The 21,880-nt window shown below is 43.8% G+C and overlaps 1 protein-coding gene across 23 annotated transcripts in view; it reads left to right on the plus strand.

The window, feature by feature from the left end:
- The window catches only part of ncoa2 (nuclear receptor coactivator 2), a 60,071-nt gene that overhangs the window by 20,916 nt on the left and 17,275 nt on the right, over positions 1–21,880 (plus strand). For all 23 annotated transcript variants that reach the window (XM_037078567.1, XM_037078562.1, XM_037078566.1 and 20 more), the window contains 9 exons: positions 3,792–3,899; positions 4,641–4,813; positions 8,603–8,706; positions 12,315–12,492; positions 14,011–14,199; positions 17,142–17,243; positions 18,432–18,572; positions 18,819–18,966; positions 19,379–20,732. In XM_037078567.1, the coding sequence (XP_036934462.1) occupies positions 3,811–3,899; positions 4,641–4,813; positions 8,603–8,706; positions 12,315–12,492; positions 14,011–14,199; positions 17,142–17,243; positions 18,432–18,572; positions 18,819–18,966; positions 19,379–20,732 (2,478 nt within the window). In that variant the 5' untranslated portion in view covers positions 3,792–3,810. The remainder of the gene's footprint in view (positions 1–3,791; positions 3,900–4,640; positions 4,814–8,602; positions 8,707–12,314; positions 12,493–14,010; positions 14,200–17,141; positions 17,244–18,431; positions 18,573–18,818; positions 18,967–19,378; positions 20,733–21,880) is intronic.

Below are 21,880 nucleotides of genomic sequence, written 5' to 3' on the forward strand. Positions count from 1 at the left end.
TCAGAATACTTTATTAATCCCCGGGGGAAAATTGTTTTGTTCCAGATGCTCCATACAAGTAGAAATAGAAATACAGCATCAATGGAAACAAGAGATAAAGATAAAGATATAAATAAAAAAGTAAAGTAGACAATAAAATAAGATAATGAAGTAGACAATAAAATAAGATAATAAAGTATACAATCTCAAGTCTTCAATGACCACTCCAATTATTTACAGACATACAGTTTATAGAGAGAGAGAATAAAATATATAATATAAAAAAAACTCTGATCACCAGAGGGAAGAGATGTAAAGTTGAAGAACATATAAAACACTGAAGGAGAGGATTAAAAAAAAAAAAACAACAAAAAGCATAAAAAGACTCCCTTAAGAAAACTGTCCATCTGTGCATTTTACCTTTACCCTTCTCTCCTCTCTTGGAAGCTGAAGAACTTCCCTTCAGTACCCTAGCTCAGTTTATTTCACACCGCCTTTGACTAACATACGGTAGCTTGCAGTGACTGATGGACCATATGTCTCTTCTTACAATACTAATGAACTTAATGAGCTGACAGCTTGATGAACGGAATATTTAGTAGATGCCTTTCAGAATATGCCAATCAGTGTTAAACATAATGAGGCTACTCACCCAGCCCCCACTTAGCCTACATTGCTCAGAGTCACTGATATCAGCACGCAGCACAGGTGTATGAATGGATGGCAGCCTCATAAGCAAGGATCTATGCTTGGCACTATTAGTTATGTCACAGTTTATTTTTACATGTGTTGAGGGTAATAATCATTTTGTATTTTTAAAGGCTTCTCAGTCGGTTAGTGTCTTTCCTCCCTTTAATTGTCCCTCCTTTTATATTAATGTGTGTGCAGTAAATAAAATGAGGTAGACTGTGTTGTAGTATTGTATAAGTGTTGGTGAGAGTGCACTGCTTAGTGTTGAGGAAGAAATTTAAATTAGATGAGAAGGATCTTCCCTGACTGATGTTTATGCCTAAACAAACTAAATAAACAAATGTATTTATTTTCTCTGAGAACACCTTGTTTATTCCATTCTGGGCAAAAAATAATAGTATGTGATTTAACATCACTAATATTATAAATATTAACACACTGAGATTACTTTTTTTCTCCAAACTACATAGTGCCCATTTTAAAAAAAAAAGTCTCTTCCCTTTTTAGGATGCTTAAAGAGCCGCCATGCACTCATGATTGAGCTGTGTCGTCCTCTTATCTTTACAGCCTCTTAGTTGTATCAGACAAGACTTGCCCTCAACTTCTTTTTAAATTGCCATGTCTGACGAGCTGCAGTTGGTTGTTGTGTTTGTCTTTTTTAATTACAAAGTGACAGGAGCTGTAAGTGAATATTGCAGATCTATGTGTTGTGGTTGATGTAGATTGGTAGGCGTCATTGTGTACTAAGCTAAGAGCTGTACTGCTTTCAGAGCCATACACATGATCGTTTGTGTCATCATCGAAAGCTCCATTATCATCCTGAACGTCACTGCCTTGATGTCTCGATGACTCAGTGTGTGTTGTGTGCGGCCGAGTGTGTAACAGGCAGCTGTATAGATCTGCAGTTTTATAGGGCATACTCCTTTACATAATTAATTTTGATTAGGCCAACAAAGGATTTTATATAGAGGAAACGGATGAGAGAAGACACACAAACATTGAAGCGACATGCTACTTTCCACTTTATTCCAGACTTGCTGTCGCCTGTGAGAGCCCTGGCAAGAAAGAGGTACTCTCCCCTAGTGGCCGATGTTGACAATTAACTCGGTGACACAGCTCTGTAGAGTGAGTGCTAACACCAGCGCCCAGCTGTTTATAGCTGCCCTGAGATCCGGGGCATTCTCTAGGATTAGAAATCCCTCGCTAGTCTGCCCGTGTGAAGATCGGACCCCCCAGCAACAAAAAAAGAATGGCCTGCTGCTGGCCGGGCTGTCTGGCTGTCTGTGCTGGTGTCATTGAGACGTGCCTGCTTTCTCCAGTCCCTCTTATTCGTCTCACTCTGACCCATCATTACTGCCATGTCAAGGAGACGAAGGCAACCAATCATATCCGGCCCGGCGGGACGAGCGCAACCAATCAGGTCTAGAATCCCCATGGTAACTTGGAAAGCCTGGGCACAACCAATAGGAACGGGCAGGGACACTTAGCTATGAGAGTTTAATGGCCTGTTTCTGTTGTCATTAATAAAAGAGCATAACCTCTGCTATAGAGACTTATCATTTCAGTGGACAGCACAGTGCCACAGCATACAGAGTGATGGAATTCAAAATGGAAGGAATAATGCAAGGACATATGAACAGCAACGTTTGTGTTCATTACCTGTGCATACACCATACAGGCCAATCGTGTCCTTCAGAGTCTCCTCTGCCTCTCTCTGGCCAATCACAATTGCTTTGACTCCATCCATTTGAGCACAGACCCTACCATTAGCTTAAAGTAGGTCACTCCAGGCCAGGAGGGAGCCACACTCAAGTTTGCATGGTCACTAGCTCCCTTTTTAGTTTAGCCGGCTACTGCTAGGCTACGCTATTCCTCCCCTGCTCTACATTGTGCTGTGCTGTACTCTGTGTTATGCCTTATGTAATGGCTGAGCAGCGAGTGGTGTGTGTCACAGCCGTTTCCATGGTTAGAGTGGCTGAGAGTGTATCACAACACAGCATGCCCCAGCCTTTTGCAATGTGCAGGGAGACAAAATGTATCTTTTTTTTTTTAATGTAGGCATCTTATTGTGTCTTTTTCTTACCCTTCCTTCATAACCGTCTGAGAGCAAAGGGCTGCATGACCCAAGAAGAGATTAAATTGATGCGTATATTTTATAAATATCACCATTCGCTTCACAAGACAACATGTGTTCACATCTGCTATGCAGCAGATATCATCCTGTTGAAATCTGAGTCCATTAGCCAACACCAAATTTTGGTGCAGATGATGGTGGTATTCAATAAGACATTACTTTGATCAATAATTGATTGACTTTCATTTAAAAACCTGAAGTTCAGCCTGAAGCTTCCGCTAACTTGCAGGGTGAGAGGAGAAGCAAGAGGATGGGTGCTCAACATCTGCAGAGTGACAAACTTCCCCAAGTCTCTGATCGCTCTGGAGTTGTTCTGAATGATTTAGATTAAGAACACAACTTGAACTCGTGCTGTAACCTAATGGCATTTCATCTTGCGTCGCAGAGAAACCCCAAGATAGTACTGTGTGGGGTGTTGGTAATTGAAACAGCCCCCAGCCAGCTTGTCACTTTAGATAGCATAAAGCCGTCTCATTGTGAATCCTTACTTCATAAGATCTCAAAGCAGACAGGAGATTATCCTTACGTTTGATTTTTGAGTGACACTCGCAAACCTCTGCAGGTAAAGCATCCTCTGAGGCACTCGGCAAACACACACAAACACATGTTGTGATTATGAACCCACCCGGCTCTCGCTGCGAGCTGGCTTTCACTTGGTATCGTGTAACGAATGGGTTTTTCTTGGTACATGGTTGAGCGCGCAGTCTGGTGCTGTGGGCAAAGCGCCGTGTTCTCATTTCAGTCTCTCTGGGGAGAGCTGCACCATCAGAGAGAAATGATTGAATCTCTTTCTCCGCTCCATTTTCACTCATTTCTCCTGGAGTGGATCAACCTGTGCCCCCAGCGCTGGAATGTGTGTGTGAGAATGTGTGTGTTGTATGCAGATATTCTCGTGGGCATGCTGCTACACCTACAGTATATAAGCAGTGAGTTTGCAGTTGATCCATAAAACGTCACGTTTTTTTGTCTCTGTGTGCTCATTTTCCAGACGCTGATATGCATTGAGGATGAGTGGAGTCGGTGAAAACTCGTCTGACCCTGCTAGGGCAGAGTCGCGAAAACGTAAAGAATGTTCTGCCGAACTTCTGGGACCCAGGTAAGACTTGTACTACTGTCAACAGTTGATCATGCCTTCCTAAGGGCGATGACCCTTTGATGTCAACTCATCTGACTTCCCAATGTTTTAATTCATGGATTGATCTCTGAATCTACAGAAATATTGAATTCCCACAGGTCCACTGACATACCTACTTGATTAATTCTAACTCTCAGCCATGTGGTTACCATCATTGGCTACACTTTGCCAGAGTGTCCATTTCCAAACCCTCATGTATCATCTATTACTGATTATAAGACTTTGAAATAAAGATGATGTCAAATATTTTAAGACCCATAATGTAAAATCAGCTTCCAGCTACTTACATCCTGAAATACTGTGCTTAGTAGCATACCAGTAGTTTCAGGAATGGCTGTATGTTACTGTGGCAGCTCACCCTGAAGCACTGGTGACGTCTGTACAATAAATCTGCATAATTTATCTGTAGATAAGCACTCAAGAATGAGGCGTTTCGTTATTGATGCAGTGCTCCGTGCATATGGAGAATAATTGACCCTCGCTTTACCCTCTTTCCCAGGCTTAGGTTTGTGAAACATGTTGTGCACTTTGTTGTAATTTTTAAGTGAAGAAATTTTGAGGGATCCTTGCTCTTACAATGCATACACGTACCCACACCTGCTCCTCTATTTGTGTTTTGGGTTTTTGTTTAATCCCTCCTGCTGTTACCGTCTTCATCACTGATTTCATTTTCTCACCCACGTGTTCGCTTTGTCTCCACAGTCCAAAGCGGAGCAACGAGAAGCGCAACCGGGAGCACGAGAACAAATACATCGAAGAGCTTGCCGAGCTGATCTTTGCCAACTTCAACGACATCGACAACTTCAATGTCAAGCCTGACAAATGTGCAATCCTGAAGGAAACTGTGAAACAGATCAGACAAATAAAGGAGCAAGGTACAACCATTAATGTTTTTTCAACAAGTTTTAGGTCAACAGTGAAAAGAGTCCTATGTGACCTTTCGGCAGGCTGTGTTCATATCACAAAATCTCTTCCTCTGCAGTCTTTACCTTCTGTATTGTGCAACATACAGCCTAGCTGAAGTGAAAACATGCACACTTCTGGTTTGTAGCACCTTATTCTGTGAATATGGTGCTACAATATCAAGAAAATGCTCAGGATGTTGTTGTGGTTTTAAGGCTCCCAATATTAACCACAAGTGCCACAGGTGGCTCTCTGTTGGCAGGAGCTTCCTGTTGGACTGCATAAATATTATGGTTTGGGATCTGCTCCATGCACTGTAATTGATGTCGTTATTAAAGGGCAGCACAATTGATTTAATGTTCCCTCCCATCACCTCATCATATAATGTGGATGAACCAGAGCCGTTTGTGTGTTGGCTGCCGATCCTTCCCGCGTCCATCCTGAGCCAGAACATCAGGCAAATGGATCAGCCTGCTCAGCTGTACTTGCCAACTTCTCCCTTTTAGTAGTTGTTAGCAATTAGTCGAGGTCTGTTTTTCTTACTTCTTCATGTCGGATTTAACAGACCAAGATGAATAGAACCCCAGTGTTTTTAACTTAAACTGCTCCAAACATAGCTAAACATAGCTGTAACGCCGCTCATGTTAATATCAAGACAAATACTAAATTGTGAATAAGCTTGGATAAAAAGCAGCTGACTGACTGGTAGACAAAGAGCGGCCCGTTCGAGGCATACATGAATCAGACCGGCTGATGATGTCATCTTGTTTCATATGACTCACAGGGCTAAGCATTATGTAATGGATGCAAAAATCACTCACAAACTCTGGCTACTGTCTGTCCGTCCCTCCTCCCTCCCTCCCTTCAACCCTTCCTTTCCTTGCTCCCATTTTTTTTTCTTTTTTTTTTTTAACGCGAGGTTAGAGTGACGTCCCCAGTCTGCCTCTGAAGGCGTAATTGTGTTTGTACAGCAACCACTGAGGGAAGGGCTAAACAGTGAGCAATTCTTGCTGCTTTGCTTTGTTATTCAGACCCCAGTAGCCACCTTTTTCTAGGCTTTTCAGCAGCTCCTCCTCTTGGGTCTCAAATTCAGTTGCCCTTCATTCTTCAAGCTACACTTGTTGTTCAAGCAGGGACACACTTGAAGCTCATTTAGATGTCTTTTATTGTCCTCATCATTTTACCACTGCCAGTTGTTCTTTTCATTGCACCTCATCTGTCATCCAGTTAGTGGTGCGTTCCAGCGTTTGTGTATGGTACACAATTTCTCTTTCCCTGGCACTGTTATTGTTTTCCCTCTGAGAGCATCATTACCATGTAAAATACATTTTCATTTTATTGTGACATAAGTGAATGTATTAAATTACACTTACGACTTAATCAGTCTCACTGATTGGTGTCACAGCCCTGCAGGGAGGTGCAATGCAGTAATGTTGGCCTTTGAAAAAGTGGCCTCCTACTGAAAGCTTTTAATTCATCCCTGTTTGTTCCTTTCATGCTGTCTGCATACATTTTGCTAATTGAACTCAGTGCGGACTTGTTAGTATAGCACAGGCTTTTTTCTGTTTCCAGCTTGTTGCATCTTAATAGACAATATGTTGAGTAATGATATCTTTATAGCACCTATAAAATAATGGCATAGCCAAGAGTTTTACAGCTTTCTTTACACTCTTAACTGCCTGCTCTTGCCAGCTTAGCAAAGGCCAGCTCTCATTGGATGGAGGCTGAAATATACAGTAGCTGCTGAGCGGCAGCAAGTATGTTTTTATTCAATATTCATGTGTGAAAAATGTCCACATACACCGCACGTGAAATTTTAAATAAGAAAGAGAAGAATAGGGTGTATGGCAAACGTCCTCCCAGTTACTGATGAAGTCGCAGTTATCACCAGTCACATAACCCTTTTAATTAATCAGCTCCTCCCTCTATCAGTGGCACAGCTCTGCAGACGGACAGAGAGCCAGTGAGGGATGCACTGACATTGAGTGATGGGCCTGTACCCAGGGCAGCTGTGCTGGTATACCGGGCCCCGCTGGGCCTGGAGAGGTCCTGCTGATGCACACATCATTAATGCTGAAAGAGATGAATGTGGGTCTGTGCACTGTTGCACGAGCCCACAGAGCAGGGGGGAAACCTGCATTAGTGCATCAGCTTTCACACGTCTACACCCAAAAAAAAAAAAGAAAACAAAAAAAGGAAGGACATGATTTTGTTTGCTTTTCACCACAACATTCTCTCACCATATGGTCAGTCCTCTTCTTGGCATGGTGCGACAGTTAAATGTGTCCCCCCAACAGCCCACTCATATTCCGCCTCTCATCATCATCTCCAAAAGTAGGGCAGCCTACGCTCTGAACATAAGGCTTCTCTGCATGGTTATTAACCCAATCACTCACATGGACAAATGCACAGCACCATGGCGCAGGTACAGGAGTGCACAGGATACTCCGATTTTCATTCCTAACTAAATGGGTCACATGATCATTACATCAAAGGGTTTGGGGCAGTTAATTAAGCCGTTTATTCAAAGATGAGCTGTTTATCATTTGGAAACTTCAGCGTGGAGCTAATCAAGTTATTGTAATTGTGTTTTGCAAGGGTCCGTTTTAGTGTTAATTAAGACCAAAAATACCCATATGTGCATTAAGCCATACTCGCTACATTCCATACTTGGAAATCCAACAGGAGTATAAGCTCACATGGAGATACTGCCAAATGAAGTTATTTGAGAAAGGGAGTCCATATGTTAAGGAAGGCTTCTCATAGCCTGGCAGTGCTGGAGATCTTTTCAAAGTAAGATGCTGCTCTGTTTTTCAAAATAAGACTCTCAAAAGAATGCACATGGTTTATGATCTCCTGATATCAGCATATATTAATGTGACATGATAAATAAGAACCTTCCTGTCTCTCTTGGTAGCCTATACATCTTGTGGGCGATGTGGATGTGAGGTTTTTAATTGAGAATATTCAATTTCCTTTTCTTGTGGTGTAAACACTCCCCGAGTTCCCAGTCAGAACCATGAGCTGCTAGGTTAAATTAAGCTAACGTGCTATGGGCAGCTACAGTTAACAGCAGTTTGCAGTTAATTAGTGATGGCCAGTCCTTACATATCGCACCTTTTATTAACCTCTGGAGTAGGTCCTCTTTCACCAAGTCCCTGTGTTGCACCGCCAGGATTCTCTGGTAGCCCAGAGTGGAAAAAACCAAAACACTGGCTTTTTATTCTTTGGGACATTTCTCTCAGTGAAATGAGATGTCTTCAATTGGTTGCACTAAATCCTACACACAGAACCTTTTTATGGGGAACTTTTTCTGTAAACGAGTTCTGCCTTTGCAGCTTGACCACAGAGTAACAAGTTGCTGCTCTACTGGGAGCAGGAGTTGTTTACACTCTGTCAGTGTTTCCATAATACTTTTTTTTTTAAACATGACAGTGCAATCCATCCAATGGCTGCAACCAGCGTGCCAGCTGCGTGCTCTGACACACTCATTTACAGCAACCTTTCACTCTGCTCAGTGCTCAGTGCTTGTGTTTGCGCCATGGCAATGTGCTCTGACAAAGGGACGAAATGTGTTTGCTTTGTAGCCACAAAGATACTTGTTAAAAGTCTTGTCTACAGATGACCTCTTTTAAAATATGTGGGTCCACTTCAGCAAGGAAAGCAAAATGTTTTTTTCTCTTTGAGATGCATTTAATGGTGTTTTCATGTTTTCTTTATTTTGCCTCTCAACTTTTTATGACTGACTCTCTTGTTAACAGAAAAGGCTGCAGCAGCAAATGAAGAGGAGGTACAGAAGGCTGATGTCTCATCAACAGGCCAAAGTGTGATTGACAAAGATGCCTTGGGACCAATGATGCTGGAGGTGGGTAGAGGGCCTTCTCATGATTTTTCACAGTTTTGTATCAATATGACACAGACTGAACACTCATACAAACACTCACATAGGAGAGAGATACATTTCACTTTCAGTCCTGATCGGTATGTAATGAATAGTCCAACCCACAGAGAACAATCACAAATGGGCAAGGAGTGGTTGTGTCTGAGCGTAGCTATGTGATGTAAAAGCCGCCAGCATCTTGTATCTGCCCTGGATTGGCTGTAAATCACCGAGCAGAGCAATGGCCTCGTTGTCCTGTGGAGGGCCACTGAAGTGCTTACGTATAATGAGAAAGAAAGCAACAGCCTGGCGAATGAATCAGTCCATTGAGCCCATCCTCTCACTCACTTCCTCCCTCCCTTTCTCTCCCTCTTACTTGTTCGCTTCTCTTTTCTCTCTCCCTCCCCATCTCCTCTCCCTTCGCCTCTAGATCTGTCCTGTCATGGAATATTTATAGCTCTCCTGGTCCAGCGTCACTGAATCGACATACTAACTCGCAGCTAAATATAGCCCGGTGCAGCCTGCATGCTTTCCCATCTGTCAGCAGCCCCCAAAAACACAGTGATCGGCCATTCACACCCGCTCCGCTTTAGCCCCGGCCTCTTGTCCGCCAGCCCGGGCTCATTACAGGATGCTCCGAGGAGAATGGTCGTCGGCAGGAAGTGCACCCACGCGCCCCATGACCCTCCTCTAAGGGCTCTCTGCCTCCCACTCTCTTGTGAGAGCGCGCAACATTAGTGCGGTGTTGTTTTAACTTCCTGGGAGCAAGTCTGGTTCTGTCACAAGACCTTTGTGGCATATATTTTTCACTCCTGATAGACTGCGCGGTATGGTTGCTGTACAATATGATGGCACTAGAAACTAAGGCCTGAGTATGTTTTCAAATGTCTTGAAACTGGAACCAACCGGGTTATTATCCTATCTGAAACTCAATAAAAACAATACCCTTTCAGAACAACTAAAACACAACAAGCTGTTATCTGTTTCAATTTCATCTGTCTCTAAGTTATATCTGTCTCTGAAGTTATAGAAATTGGTGAGAATGTAAATGGTTTAAAAAAAGGGGGACTATCATTAATTGACCTGCAGAAGTTTGGGGAGAAACTAGTTGAAAGTTAAGCTGCAACAACGAACTTCAATTTAGTGCTCTGCTTAAAAGTCAGACAGAAACTAGAAATTATAATGTCATGATTTGCAGAAGTTAAGCAGAAAACCAGCTGGTTGTTTTCTGGAATGCATTAAAAGAAATGACCAGCAATTTATTAACTGCTTGTGGAAAATAGCAGAATGTTATTGAATTCTGTTGCTGTAATTGTCAATAGATTTTGAGCTCATTATCATGACATCTCAAATATGTTGGCCGGTAATTGCCACCAATTTACCATCAAGTTGTGCATTACCCAAAACTGTTATAATCTTGATACAGATAGAACAATATTTATTTGGATATGTTACTTTAAGAAAAATTTATATTTAATTTAACAAAAGAAGCCAAATCTCTCAAATGTTACACATCGACAAGAAGCTGTATAATAATGGTGCCCTAAAAATACAGTTAACTTAAAAAAAGGAGACATTTGATGCCGTCGTTGCTAGACAGCCAGCCAAATTCCACCAGAGTTTTCAGGACCATCACTTAGATTGATGGCTGTTGATAAACAGTAGGCAATATAAGGGAGGATGGCATCTCCCCACTCCTTTCCTGGACGCAAGAGTGCAGAGGGGTGGTTTAGCTAAACGTGTTTCAGCTGGCCTGCCGGACTCATTGATCTGACTGAGGTTTGTGTGAGTAAGAATCTATGGCCCTGGTTTAGTTATTGCTTTCTAACTGTTGACTACCACTTCTATGCAAGGTTAATCTCTGAAGTTCATTCTGTCCTTGCTGATGTCCTTTTGGACAGTTGGTGGGTCCTTTGATGTTGACTCATAAGTATGTTTGGACTTAAAAGTATTAGATTTGTCTATAAAAGACAGACTCTCGTAACAAAGTCTTGGACTTTTTCTGACTCCACTCATCTTTTTGGAACTTTCAAAAACCATATCCTTGTGTTTTTCTGTTTGTTTCTCTCTATAATCAGATGCAACAGATCAACATTATCCATTCTCTTCAGATACATGCTGATACAGCTGGAAGGTGCAGCACATGCTCAGCACCATTGTTGTAAAAAGTTACTGTCCATCAGTGTGTACGTTCACACTGTTATCGTACTCTCCAGATACATTTCTCTTTGTAACGAAAAAGTGTTGAGGTTCAGCACTGATCCCTACTAGAGACCTGTTTGAAATGTTAGCAATGCAACAGTCATGCATTGTCATGTAGCACTTCAGTAAGAACTTATGTTAAGAGAGCCGCTGTTTGCAAAACACCAGTATCATGTCATGAATAAGTGTACCACCATGCAAATAGGAGAGATGAGTCAACCTGACCCTACTCCCTAAATATAACAATTCCCAACCCACTGTACATTGCTGTTGGAGCTATATAGTGTCGTGTATGAAGGCAGTAGGTACCAAGCAGAACAAAGAGAGGATAGTGGCTCAGAGCTACGGTGTATATTTAAGCAGGCCATTATAAATTAAGCTATTGGCTAATGATATTATGCAAGACTGTCTGCAAGAAGGCAATACTTGGCACTAAAGAGTGTTTGCTCTGCTGTTACTATTTGCCCTGCTTGTCCAGGACATGGCCTTTCTTCACACTGGGTGGACTTGCACAATCACGTTGCGTTTTGGAAACGCTCTGCTTGATGCCGTGGTAGATGAGTTCTCCTTAAGCCTATTTTCAGCTTGTGGTGCTTTAATGCAGGCGAGGGAAAACTTCTGTCTCAATCTGATCATGTCTTTTGTACATGTGTAGCCCTGGATGTATGAGTTTAGCCCGCTGGTTGATTGCAGGTATGTTACTCAGGGTCATTACAAAGACAGAGACTAGAAGTCAGCATACAATATGTTTTAGATGTTTGTAATGTGCAGTTAATTATTATGTGTGCAGTTAATCATTATAAGCAGAGGTGAGGAGCAGACACTTTGACAGTAGTCTCTTTTATCTTTACAGTAGATTTTATAGCTTTACAACCTCCAGAATTTCCTTTTTTTAAGAGCTTGGCGTGATTTGATGGCCTAATTGACACCATCCTGTGTGTAATGGCTGACCTGGGGCTGTATTCTTTCAATTAGGTGCTCCTCCTCCTGCACATCCTCCAGCCTCTGCAGGCATCTCCTTTTATCTTGCTTTCTATCAGACACACTGATGCTGAGCGTCTGCAAAAGTGATGGAAGTACCCAGCACAAAGTGTACTAATCACCTGTTTTTAGATATAAATGGAGATGTGCTGCATATTACGCAGCTTGATAAGACACGTGCCAAGATTTCAGTACTGTATGTGCATGCTAGGGATGGACAGTAACCACAAATGGGGTACAAATGGCACATGATTAAAGATAATAAGTTAACAGTAAGGATCTGTAAACAGGAAACTGTATTTTTCTTCTGCTACTTTGCCCTCCATTTCATTGTCAAATATTTTTGTACGTACCAGTGTAAAAATTCAAGACACAACCTCTAACTACTTTTCTCAATCCCACCTCTCCAGGCCTTGGACGGCTTCTTCTTCGTTGTGAACATGGAGGGCAACATCGTGTTCGTGTCGGAGAACGTGACCCAGTACCTGCGCTACAACCAGGAGGAGCTGATGAACACCAGCGTGTACAGCGTGCTGCATGTTGGAGATCATGCTGAGTTCATCAAGAACCTGCTGCCCAAATCCCTCGGTTAGCCTCCGACTCATTTTTTTTCCTGGCAGCATTTGGCTTTTTTTTCTACCTGTCACTTTTCTGTCTCGCTGTGTCACTTGTGCTCCACATCTTTCTCTGTTCTCCTAATCCCGCATGTGTATTCTCCATGTTGCATCATTGCCCACCTCTGCTCATAATTCAGCAGGCTCTCCCTCACGCGCTTGCTTCGTCTCTCGCTCTTTACATCACAACACTCTCCTCTTCTCCTCTGCTCAGACAGGTATGCTGTAGGTGGCTGTTTATTAGTGATGTCAGTTTAATTAAACTGCTAAATTGTTTATGGTTGAACTGCCACAGAGAGGATTTGAGAAAGCTGGCTAATACAAGCTGTTACGTAAGCTTTATATACAGGGTTGGCACGGTGCATAAAACCTATAGGTTCTTCATTTTCCCTTTTGCTGATGCTCAGCCACCCAGACATTCACTCTCGCTCCTCTCTTCTTCCTCCCTCCCTTTTCAGCTAATTAACTTCCTTTTTCGGCGTCTCTCCCCTGTCAGCAGCATCGCTCCCTTCCTATATTCTCATCTCATGCCCTTCCTTCCCCTTCTTTTCACTTTGTGTGTTATTCTCACCCTCACCCAACTTCCCATTTTCATGTTTCTCGCTTCCAAGCATCCCTGAAAAGCATTCTCCTTCTCCCAGCATTGCTCATCTCACGAAAACAGACCGACAGACATTTGCCTTTTTCTTCCTCGCCTCCAGTTTTGCCCCCTTCTTTTCCCTCTGTTTCCTTCCTCCTCTTTCATACCTCCGTTCCTCTGCCACATCTTACCTCTCAATCTTTTCTGCGCAAGAGGTGATTGTAATGTATGTCAGTGCACCCCATCAGGAGCTCTTTCTCGGTCCCATCCCCTCCACTTCTCTCCTGGTGCTCCGGATTGAGGTCTGAGTGCCCAGCCATCTGGGTGGGGGAGCAGCACAGAGCGAAGTACCCTGGAAACGATCAGTGGGCTGTGTCCCAGATACTGAGAGATTATCAATGCACCGAATGAGATCACAAACCAGATGGAGTGTGATGGGAGTTTGAGTTAAATGAGTTGTGTGTGTGTGTGTGACTGTACATGTCTCTCTTTCTTTTCTTTGTGTGTGTGTGCATACACATGCATGTACATGTGTGTTTGCTCACGCCTGTGTAAGTGCTGGAGAGAAGAAGAAAGATTGGCAATGATGTTTTAGAGGACATGCATATGGAGGGCTGGCTGTGATGCATGGCTGTGGATAGATGGCACAGGGCGGCGGGTTCCAACTGCTCATTATGACTGATCTCTACCCAGCAACTGCTCTCTCCTTTTTTACACTTTTTCCGGCTTCATTCTCTCTGTGTTGCACTCATTATGTCTTTCACTCGCAGTGAGGTAGCCTCTCTTGGCTCGCTCATTGCAGCTCTCCCTGTTTTTGTTGTTAAGTTTTTGGCTGCAGTAAAATTCATCAAATAAAATCCACAGGAAGCCACATTGTAAATCTCCCTCCTCTCCTTCCTGTCTCTCCCGTAGTGAACGGTGTCCCGTGGTCCAGCGAGGGTCCGAGGAGGAACAGTCACACGTTCAACTGCCGAATGCTGGTCAACCCCCACAGCGAGAGCCAGGATGAGGCACACGAGCACGAGCCTCAGCAGCAGAAATACGAAACCATGCAGTGTTTCGCAGTCTCCGAGCCAAAGTCCATCAAGGAGGAAGGAGACGGTATGCAAGAGGGGAAAGTTGGACCCTACAAAACAACCTTGGACAAGATTATTTTCACAATTAATTGCTTAGTTTGTTAAACGTAGGGGGAAAAAAATCTTAACCAACAAACAGCCCTAAACGCAAAAATGGGTCATTTATTATCATACACGACAAAGAAAAGAAGTCATGTGACATTAAAGATGCACCAGTCGACCAGCTGGTTTTCAGCTAAGGTCAGCGACTGGCCGATCATTGTCAGATATACCCCATTCCGTGCCAGTCGCATCTACAAACACATCGTCATTTGGGGAAATAAAAACATTGTAGCAGAGGGTTATGAATCACACATTTACTTTGAGGACAAGGACCCATTGTCTGAACCAGAGCAGCACACTTTATTAAGTTCACTTTATTATTGCAGCAAAATACAGACAGTCCCAGATATACCAGTATGCATTGTGTAAATGCCTAAAAGAGTTGGATAAAATGTACTCAGACATTTTAGTAACAGGCCATTAAAATGGCTTACAAATGTTATTTTCCTTTTAAATTTAGTAATCAGTGTTTTATTCTGAACATATAATTGAATATTCCATTAGACAAACGTTTTAAAAAAATGTTTGTGTATGCTGCTAATTATTTTTCCTCAAAGACAGAAAATCTAAATCGGTCAAGAAAATTGCAATGAGTGTATAAGTGACATGTATAGAACCGTCATGATTTTGACCATCTCATATTTATATGTAAACATCTAGAGCAATTATAACTTACCTACAGTAGTCACTCAAGAAATGTTTAGGAAGAAACTTTTCGATCTCAGAAATCGCAAATAAAAATTGGAAATGAAAGCATGTGGGACAATTTCGAAAACGCTCTGTTAACAGCAGCTCAAGTCTGCTCACAACAGACTTAAGGTTATTTATTGTGACTGAAGAATGAGACATTGCTAGAGAGAGAAGGTGGCCCATATTAATCCTTGAAAGCTGATGCTCATAATAAAATGGAATTTAGAAAATAGGCTAAAACTCAAAGTTGTCTGGCAGACCAAGAACAGAAAACACATAACATCAGACTGATTGTTGTCGTCTTGAATGGATGAATGAAAGTCAACAGAATTAGAATCCCCGATGTCTGCAAGCAGAGCTGATTGCTCACATTGAAGCTCAGAAACCTTGATTAAGGCAACAGCGAGTCATGCTGCAGAAAGGAAACTTGTTTTAAAAATGTTTTAAAGCTACTGCCATTTAGATTTATTATGAATAGATCATTGAGATTTAGCTGTGTTAGTCTCATAGCTGGCCTTGTGTGTGAAAAGGGGTCTGAGCAGCTGATGCAGAGTTGTGCTGGTGCCACTCAACTTCCATCCATGAAAAGTTAAGTGACACGAGGGAGACGAGAGGCTGGGCAGCTGTCATTAAAGCACATCTATAATTCATGTACATCCCTCACAAACCTGAGCTTATGACTCCAAAGGAAGGATGTGGCTGTTTTTTAATCACATGTATTGCATCAATAAAGCGACCTTTTGATAACCTTCGGGTTATATTTGACATTTGAAACATGTTTTCTGAGCATATTTTAGCAGAGAAAGAGAAAAGCCACCAGCCTTAACATCTGCCTTTCATGGGAAGTTATTTAAATTGTATGTTGCTGTCCGTACTGTGTTCAAACACTGAGAGGTCACTGGGCTTTTCCCAGTGGTTTCATGGCTTTAGTCAGAAACTTGAGATCCTTTAGTTTGAGTAAATTTCCATCACAAGTGACCGTCCCTTATCCAGAACTTTTCAGTACTTTGTAAAGCACTGATACTTGCATTCTAGATCTTAACTACTACAATACGATTTGCTCAGTGGCTTTAATGAGCAGCCATGATTCCCCACTGCCAGACTATAACTCAGTGGTTAATTAAAACAATAAGTGGAAATGTTTCACTCCTAGTTGAGTCTCAACCTGTCTTTTCCCCTCTCTGGCTTCCTTTGTGCACCAGCTGCTTGCCAACCATACTTTGGCGAATAGACTGACTAGGACCCAGGCCAGAGGTGTGTGTGTGTGTGTGTGTGTGTGTGTGTGTGTGTGTGTGTGTGTGTGTGTGTGTGTGTGTGTGTGTGTGTGTGTGTGTGTGTGTGTGTGTGTGTGTGTGTGTGTGTGTGTGTGTGTGTGTGTGTGTGTGTGTGTGTTACAGTTGCAGATATTTGTCCATTTGTAGATGGAGACAGAAGCAGGAAGGAGAGAGAGAGAGAGAGAAAGCAAGAGAATGTAGAGAGATTCACAGATCTTAAGGGCCGGACCACCCAAGAGGCTCCGTTTACAAGTCAAAATGAGGAATGTGTGTGTGTTTGTGTGTGTTAGCCCTGGCATGCATTTCTTTGCTAGAAACATGTGTGGGATTGTGGGTATTACTGGCATAGGAAAGTCAGATGGCAGATTTTTTGGGGTCACCCCAGCCCTGGACTTGGCAGTTGTGTGTGTGTGCGCGTGTGCGTGTGTGGAGAGAGGCAACTGTCATGATTGAGTGATGGCAATCTTTAATGTCGGGCCAGGGGAGGTGTCATCGGTGTGAGATGGCACTGTAGGTGAGACCATCCAGAGACACAGGCGGCTCACAAGTGCTCACACACACATACACGCTCACACACACCTTCAAAGGTCACACTTTGTCATTTCCCTCGCCAGCGATAGCTGCTCCTCCTCATGAAAGGAGCGGAGCCCTGATCCCCATGCTCATTAATAACTGTATTAATTATGCTGCCTGGGAATAACATGCATTTCATTTTCTTTCCCTCCCTCTGTCTCTATCATTCATGCCCCCATCTCCTCCCTTCTCTCCTCTCCCACCCCCCCTTCTTCCTCCTCTCCTCTCTGCCCTGTCCTCTTTGTTGCATCCTCTACATGATCTCTTCTCTTCCTCCACCCGTTCCCTCTGTTTCCCTCTGCTCGTCCTCTCCTCCTCTCTCTTTTAGACTTTCAGTCATGCCTGATCTGTGTGGCTCGCAGGGTGCCCATGAAGGAAAGACCCATGCTTCCCACACATGAGAGCTTCACCACACGCCAGGACCTGCAAGGTACACTACCCAAAGCTACAGTTTACTGTTGCAGAGTAACAGCTAACAACCCACAGAAAAAAGTATATATATATAAAGGCTTATATCATGTCAATTATAGTGACCATTCTGGATGCCCTTCTGGAGCATTTACACACAAACTGCTGTAGCACTACCTTATTCCATGTCGCCAGCCTAAAAGTCACCTGCTGCCACAGTTTAGGTATTTAAACATTATTATATCCTTGGTAAAGACCCTTAGGATGGAATGCATTTGTTGAACAACTGCCCACCCCTGTCTGCACCCTGGGAGGTAAAGTATCTGTCTGAACACTGGCGCATCGATGCAGACAGCTGTCTGCATTTCACCTTGTCTTCTTTGATGTGCTTGTGCCACAACACTCAAAGGCACACTCATAGTTAGTCGCTGACATATAGTAATTTTCTGTAGTTGCCCACCCAGATTTCTGTAGGTGTGGATGTATGTGTGCCTACATTTTTTTATCTTGGTTTTTCAGGGCTGAAATATGCTGGATAAAATAAGTATCGTAAAGTTCCTAAAAAAATTTTTAAAAAAAACAAAAAAACTTACCACTGCAGTCATCTTTTGCCTATGAGAACTTGTTGGATGTTGTGCTGTAAAATGCTACTGTGACAAGTCTTTAGTAATTCTCCATGGCTGTCACTCATGCAGCCGTCTGGTTGTCAGCCCTTCAAATGCATCACTGCCTCCATTTAAATTGCAACCCAGTGAGGGACAACTGTTGCACTGCTACTAGAGTATACATCCATGTGTGTGTTTACGCACGTAGGCAGCACGGTTGTGTTTGTTCAGCTCTGAAGATAGTTGAGTTCAAGCTGCCCCAGTGATTAAATGAAGCTCTTTACCTGTTGTATAGAGTGGCAAACTTGCAGTTTCGGCTAATCTTTATCTAATTTTAAGCATCCAGGTCTTCTTTCCAGCTCAAGCTTCTGACAAGTTGTAATGAAATTGTCAATAGACTGAGTAAATCCTCAGTACTTCTTTAACCGATATCAAACCACAGAACTGTGGCCAAAGGAAGATCAACAAGCTGTTCGACATATTTATGTTTGAAAGAGAAATTGAATCCCTGTCAGCCCAGCTGACAGTTGGTTTGTGCATGTGTATAGAAATCCTGGCATTCATGTCTGAGTGAGGCCTTTTCTAATCCACTCCTCTGTGTTTAGGTAAGATAACGTCCCTGGATACAAGTCTCCTGCGGGCGTCTATGAAACCAGGCTGGGAGGATCTGGTGAGGCGGTGCATCCAGAGGTTCCACCTACAGAATGACGGAGAGATGTCGTTTGCAAAGAGACATCAGCAGGAAGGTAACATCACTCAAAAATAGTATCCTGTTTAAGTCTTTGCCCTTGATTGTTGCTTTTGTGTTTGGGGCACTATTAGATGACTGCAAGTAATTAATCACGGGTGCCTTGAGACCCTTGATTAGATCACTATTTTGTTGGAAAAAACACACCAGAAAAACAAAACAAAAACAAACTTGTGTGTACAAATAATCATCCAGGTTAAAAATGTGTATCCATTAACTGATATAAGTTCATTTGTTTCTGTAGTGCTCCGCCATGGCCAGGCATTCAGCCCCATCTACCGTTTCTCCCTCTCTGACGGAACCATCGTGTCGGCGCACACCAAGAGTAAACTGGTGCGCTCGCCTGCCACCAACGAACCCCAGCTCTACATGTCCCTGCACATTCTTCAGAGGTATGTCTTGCTACCTACAGAGAGAGACAGATCTGCTGCAAGAACTCGGTTGCATGTTCTATCCTGTTAGTGCCCTGCAGCATGACCTATTGGCTTCATTGCAAATGGGTTTATATGTTAAGTCATGCTTAAGTTAGTTTTGGATGCATTTGCCCAGTCACTACTGAGACTTGTATAACCAGTTTAATGAAGAATTTTAACAGCTTAAGGCAGGTGGTGTTGCCCAAAAAACATCAAATTTATATTTGAAAAGTTCATTAACAATGACCTCCTTCCAAAAACAGTGTCACACATGGATAATCCCCAAGACCTTCAAGTGTCAAATTTTATGTATATTCTAAATTCTGCAGAATATTTTTTTGTCAAAAAATAGTTTAATTAAGTGTTTTATTTGTTTGTGTTTAAATTCTAGGGAGCAGACAGTATGTGGAATGGGCCAGGACATGGGTCCTGGCAGTCAGGCCACAGGGATGGCGCCCAAACCGATGAACTCCTCCACTCCCTCCATGACTCCTCCAACCCCAGGCAGTTTGCCAGGGTCGGGGCCTCAGGGCCAAGACACTACCATCAGCAGCAACAGCACGCCTTTTTCCCCTCCAGGCCCTGCTGGCCCCAGAGAGCCAGCAGCCATGGGGGGCCATATGCAGGGCTACCGTTTTGGCTGTCCCCCACCACATAATCACACTGGGGGCATGCAGCCGCCACAGCAGGGCACTAACTGGAGAATGAACAGCCCGTCTCGTGCCAGCCCCAGCCCAGCCGGTGGGCCGCATCCACCTCAACAGAACTCTATGCTGTCGCCCAGGCACCGGGGAAGTCCTGGGGGGGCAGGCAGCCCTCGTGTAGCAGGTGGCCTGCACTCACCCTCCCCAGTAGGGATGTGTGGTGGAGGGCCTGGTGCAGGTAATAGTAGCACGACTAGCTCCCATGCTAACAGCTACACTAGTAGTTCTCTGTCAGCGCTGCAGGCTCTTAGTGAGTGCCACGGTGTAGGACACGGGCATGGGCCCCCTCATGCACACACGTTGAGCTCTCCAGACCGGAAGATAGGCTCCCCAGCTGGGGTCGCACAAGGATCAGGGGTAAACACTCATCTGATGTCAAAACTTGGTGGAGGAAGTGGTGCTGCTGCTGGCACAGGAGACTCATTTGGACCTCACACAGAGGTGGGCCAGGGGCACCCCCAAGGCCAGACAGAGAGCAACCTAGCTGAGCCCAAGGAAGAGAGGGATGGGCCCTCTGATTGCCACGACGCTCATAGCCGTCTTCACGACAACAAGGGCCACACCAAGCTACTGCAGCTGCTCACCACCAAGCCAGAGCCTCTGGAGACACCCCTGTCCCCTGGTGCAGGAGGGGAGGGTAAGGACCAGGCTGGGGCAGGAGTCCGGGGTGGTCTTACTGGAGGTAACACTCACGCCACATCCCTTAAAGAAAAACACAAGATCCTCCACCAACTGCTTCAGAACAGTACTTCTCCTGTGGATCTGGCCAAACTCACTGCAGAGGCCACAGGCAAAGAGCTTGGCCAAGATCAAGCCCAGGGTGCCGGTTCAGCTTCTGGGGCAGATATCGCACTCAAGCAGGAGCCCTTGAGCCCCAAGAAGAAAGACAATGCCCTGCTACGCTACCTACTGGATAAAGATGACACTGTACTGAAGGACAAGGTCCCTAAGCTGGAGCCTGGGGAGGTGAAGGTCGAAGGGGGCAAACACCCCCTTGTCAAGTCGGAGAAACATGACACAGGATACGACCGGGCTGAACAGGTCAGTTTGTATAAAAAACTCTACTCCCGTTTGTGTGTAAAGTAGCCCGTTTCCTGCATCATTTTCATCTTTGAAGTGATGAAAGATTTAGAGTTGGCCTAAAACTGATTTTCTAGCCTCCTTCTCTGTAGCCCATTGCAAAAACCAGAACTTTTTGCCCTGTACTGCTCCACTTGCTTCTGTCTGAGCGTTAATCTGGGTTAGGTAGCAGATGTCGGCTCCTCCAAGTCCCACGTCCACACAGGATGCTACAGCTAAACACACAAGCTGTCTGGCAGCATAGCGGTCAGACAGTATTTGTGGCTTATATATGATCTTGCCATATACACTTAAGACATCATGCATGTTTTTTCATTCACGTATATAAACACATCTGGTCCTTTCACTGCCTCTGTGTTGGCAGCACAAGCAGAGGGAAGCTGTCTGCCAGCTTCAAACAACTGTGACATTTGGAAGGAGCCCCTGTGGTTCTCCAGCCATTTGATCCTGGTCGCGTTTGGCCAGAATCCGCAGGTTTGGCACAAAGTGCAGGTCAGGCCTGGCGCTGAAAGACAGAAGAGGAGAAAAGAGTAAAAGGAAGTGAGCAAGGACAGTGTGTTACTGGTGAAACTCACATTTTTCTGTGTAGAGAGGTTTCAGCTCTAATGCAGGAAGAGAACCGTTATGTGACCTTTTTATGCAGGAAACCTGTGTATGACGTGCTCCACAGAACACACGGTAAAGATACGAGTCTTGCAAATGTAGTTCTATCACACACATCACTGCTAAACCACAGAATTACATAGAATTACATAAGATTACATGAAGGCTCTCACTAGCTTTGCTGTCTCTGTTTCTTTCATCACCTCCCTCTTCTTAGACCAGTCAGTCATTTAGTTGTCATTTGTCACAGAAGTCAAATTTTTTCATAAACTTTCATGTTCATCCTCTCATTAAAAAGCAAAGCAGCAACCAAACTGCTCTTGATGCTTGTACAGATTGATTGTTGGTCTTAAAGGGTGTTGGTTTCTCATTGTTTCTTACCGTCCTTCTAGAAATGGGGTAGAGCGGCAGACAGAATATCAGCCAGCTACGCATGCTCGCTGTGTATGTTCAGTATGTGCGTGGCCACTTGGGTACATATAAAGAAAGAGGAAAAGGTGATTGGA

Source organism: Acanthopagrus latus, chromosome 19, assembly GCF_904848185.1.
Source record: "Acanthopagrus latus isolate v.2019 chromosome 19, fAcaLat1.1, whole genome shotgun sequence".
NCBI classification, from domain to species: Eukaryota; Metazoa; Chordata; class Actinopteri; order Spariformes; family Sparidae; genus Acanthopagrus; species Acanthopagrus latus.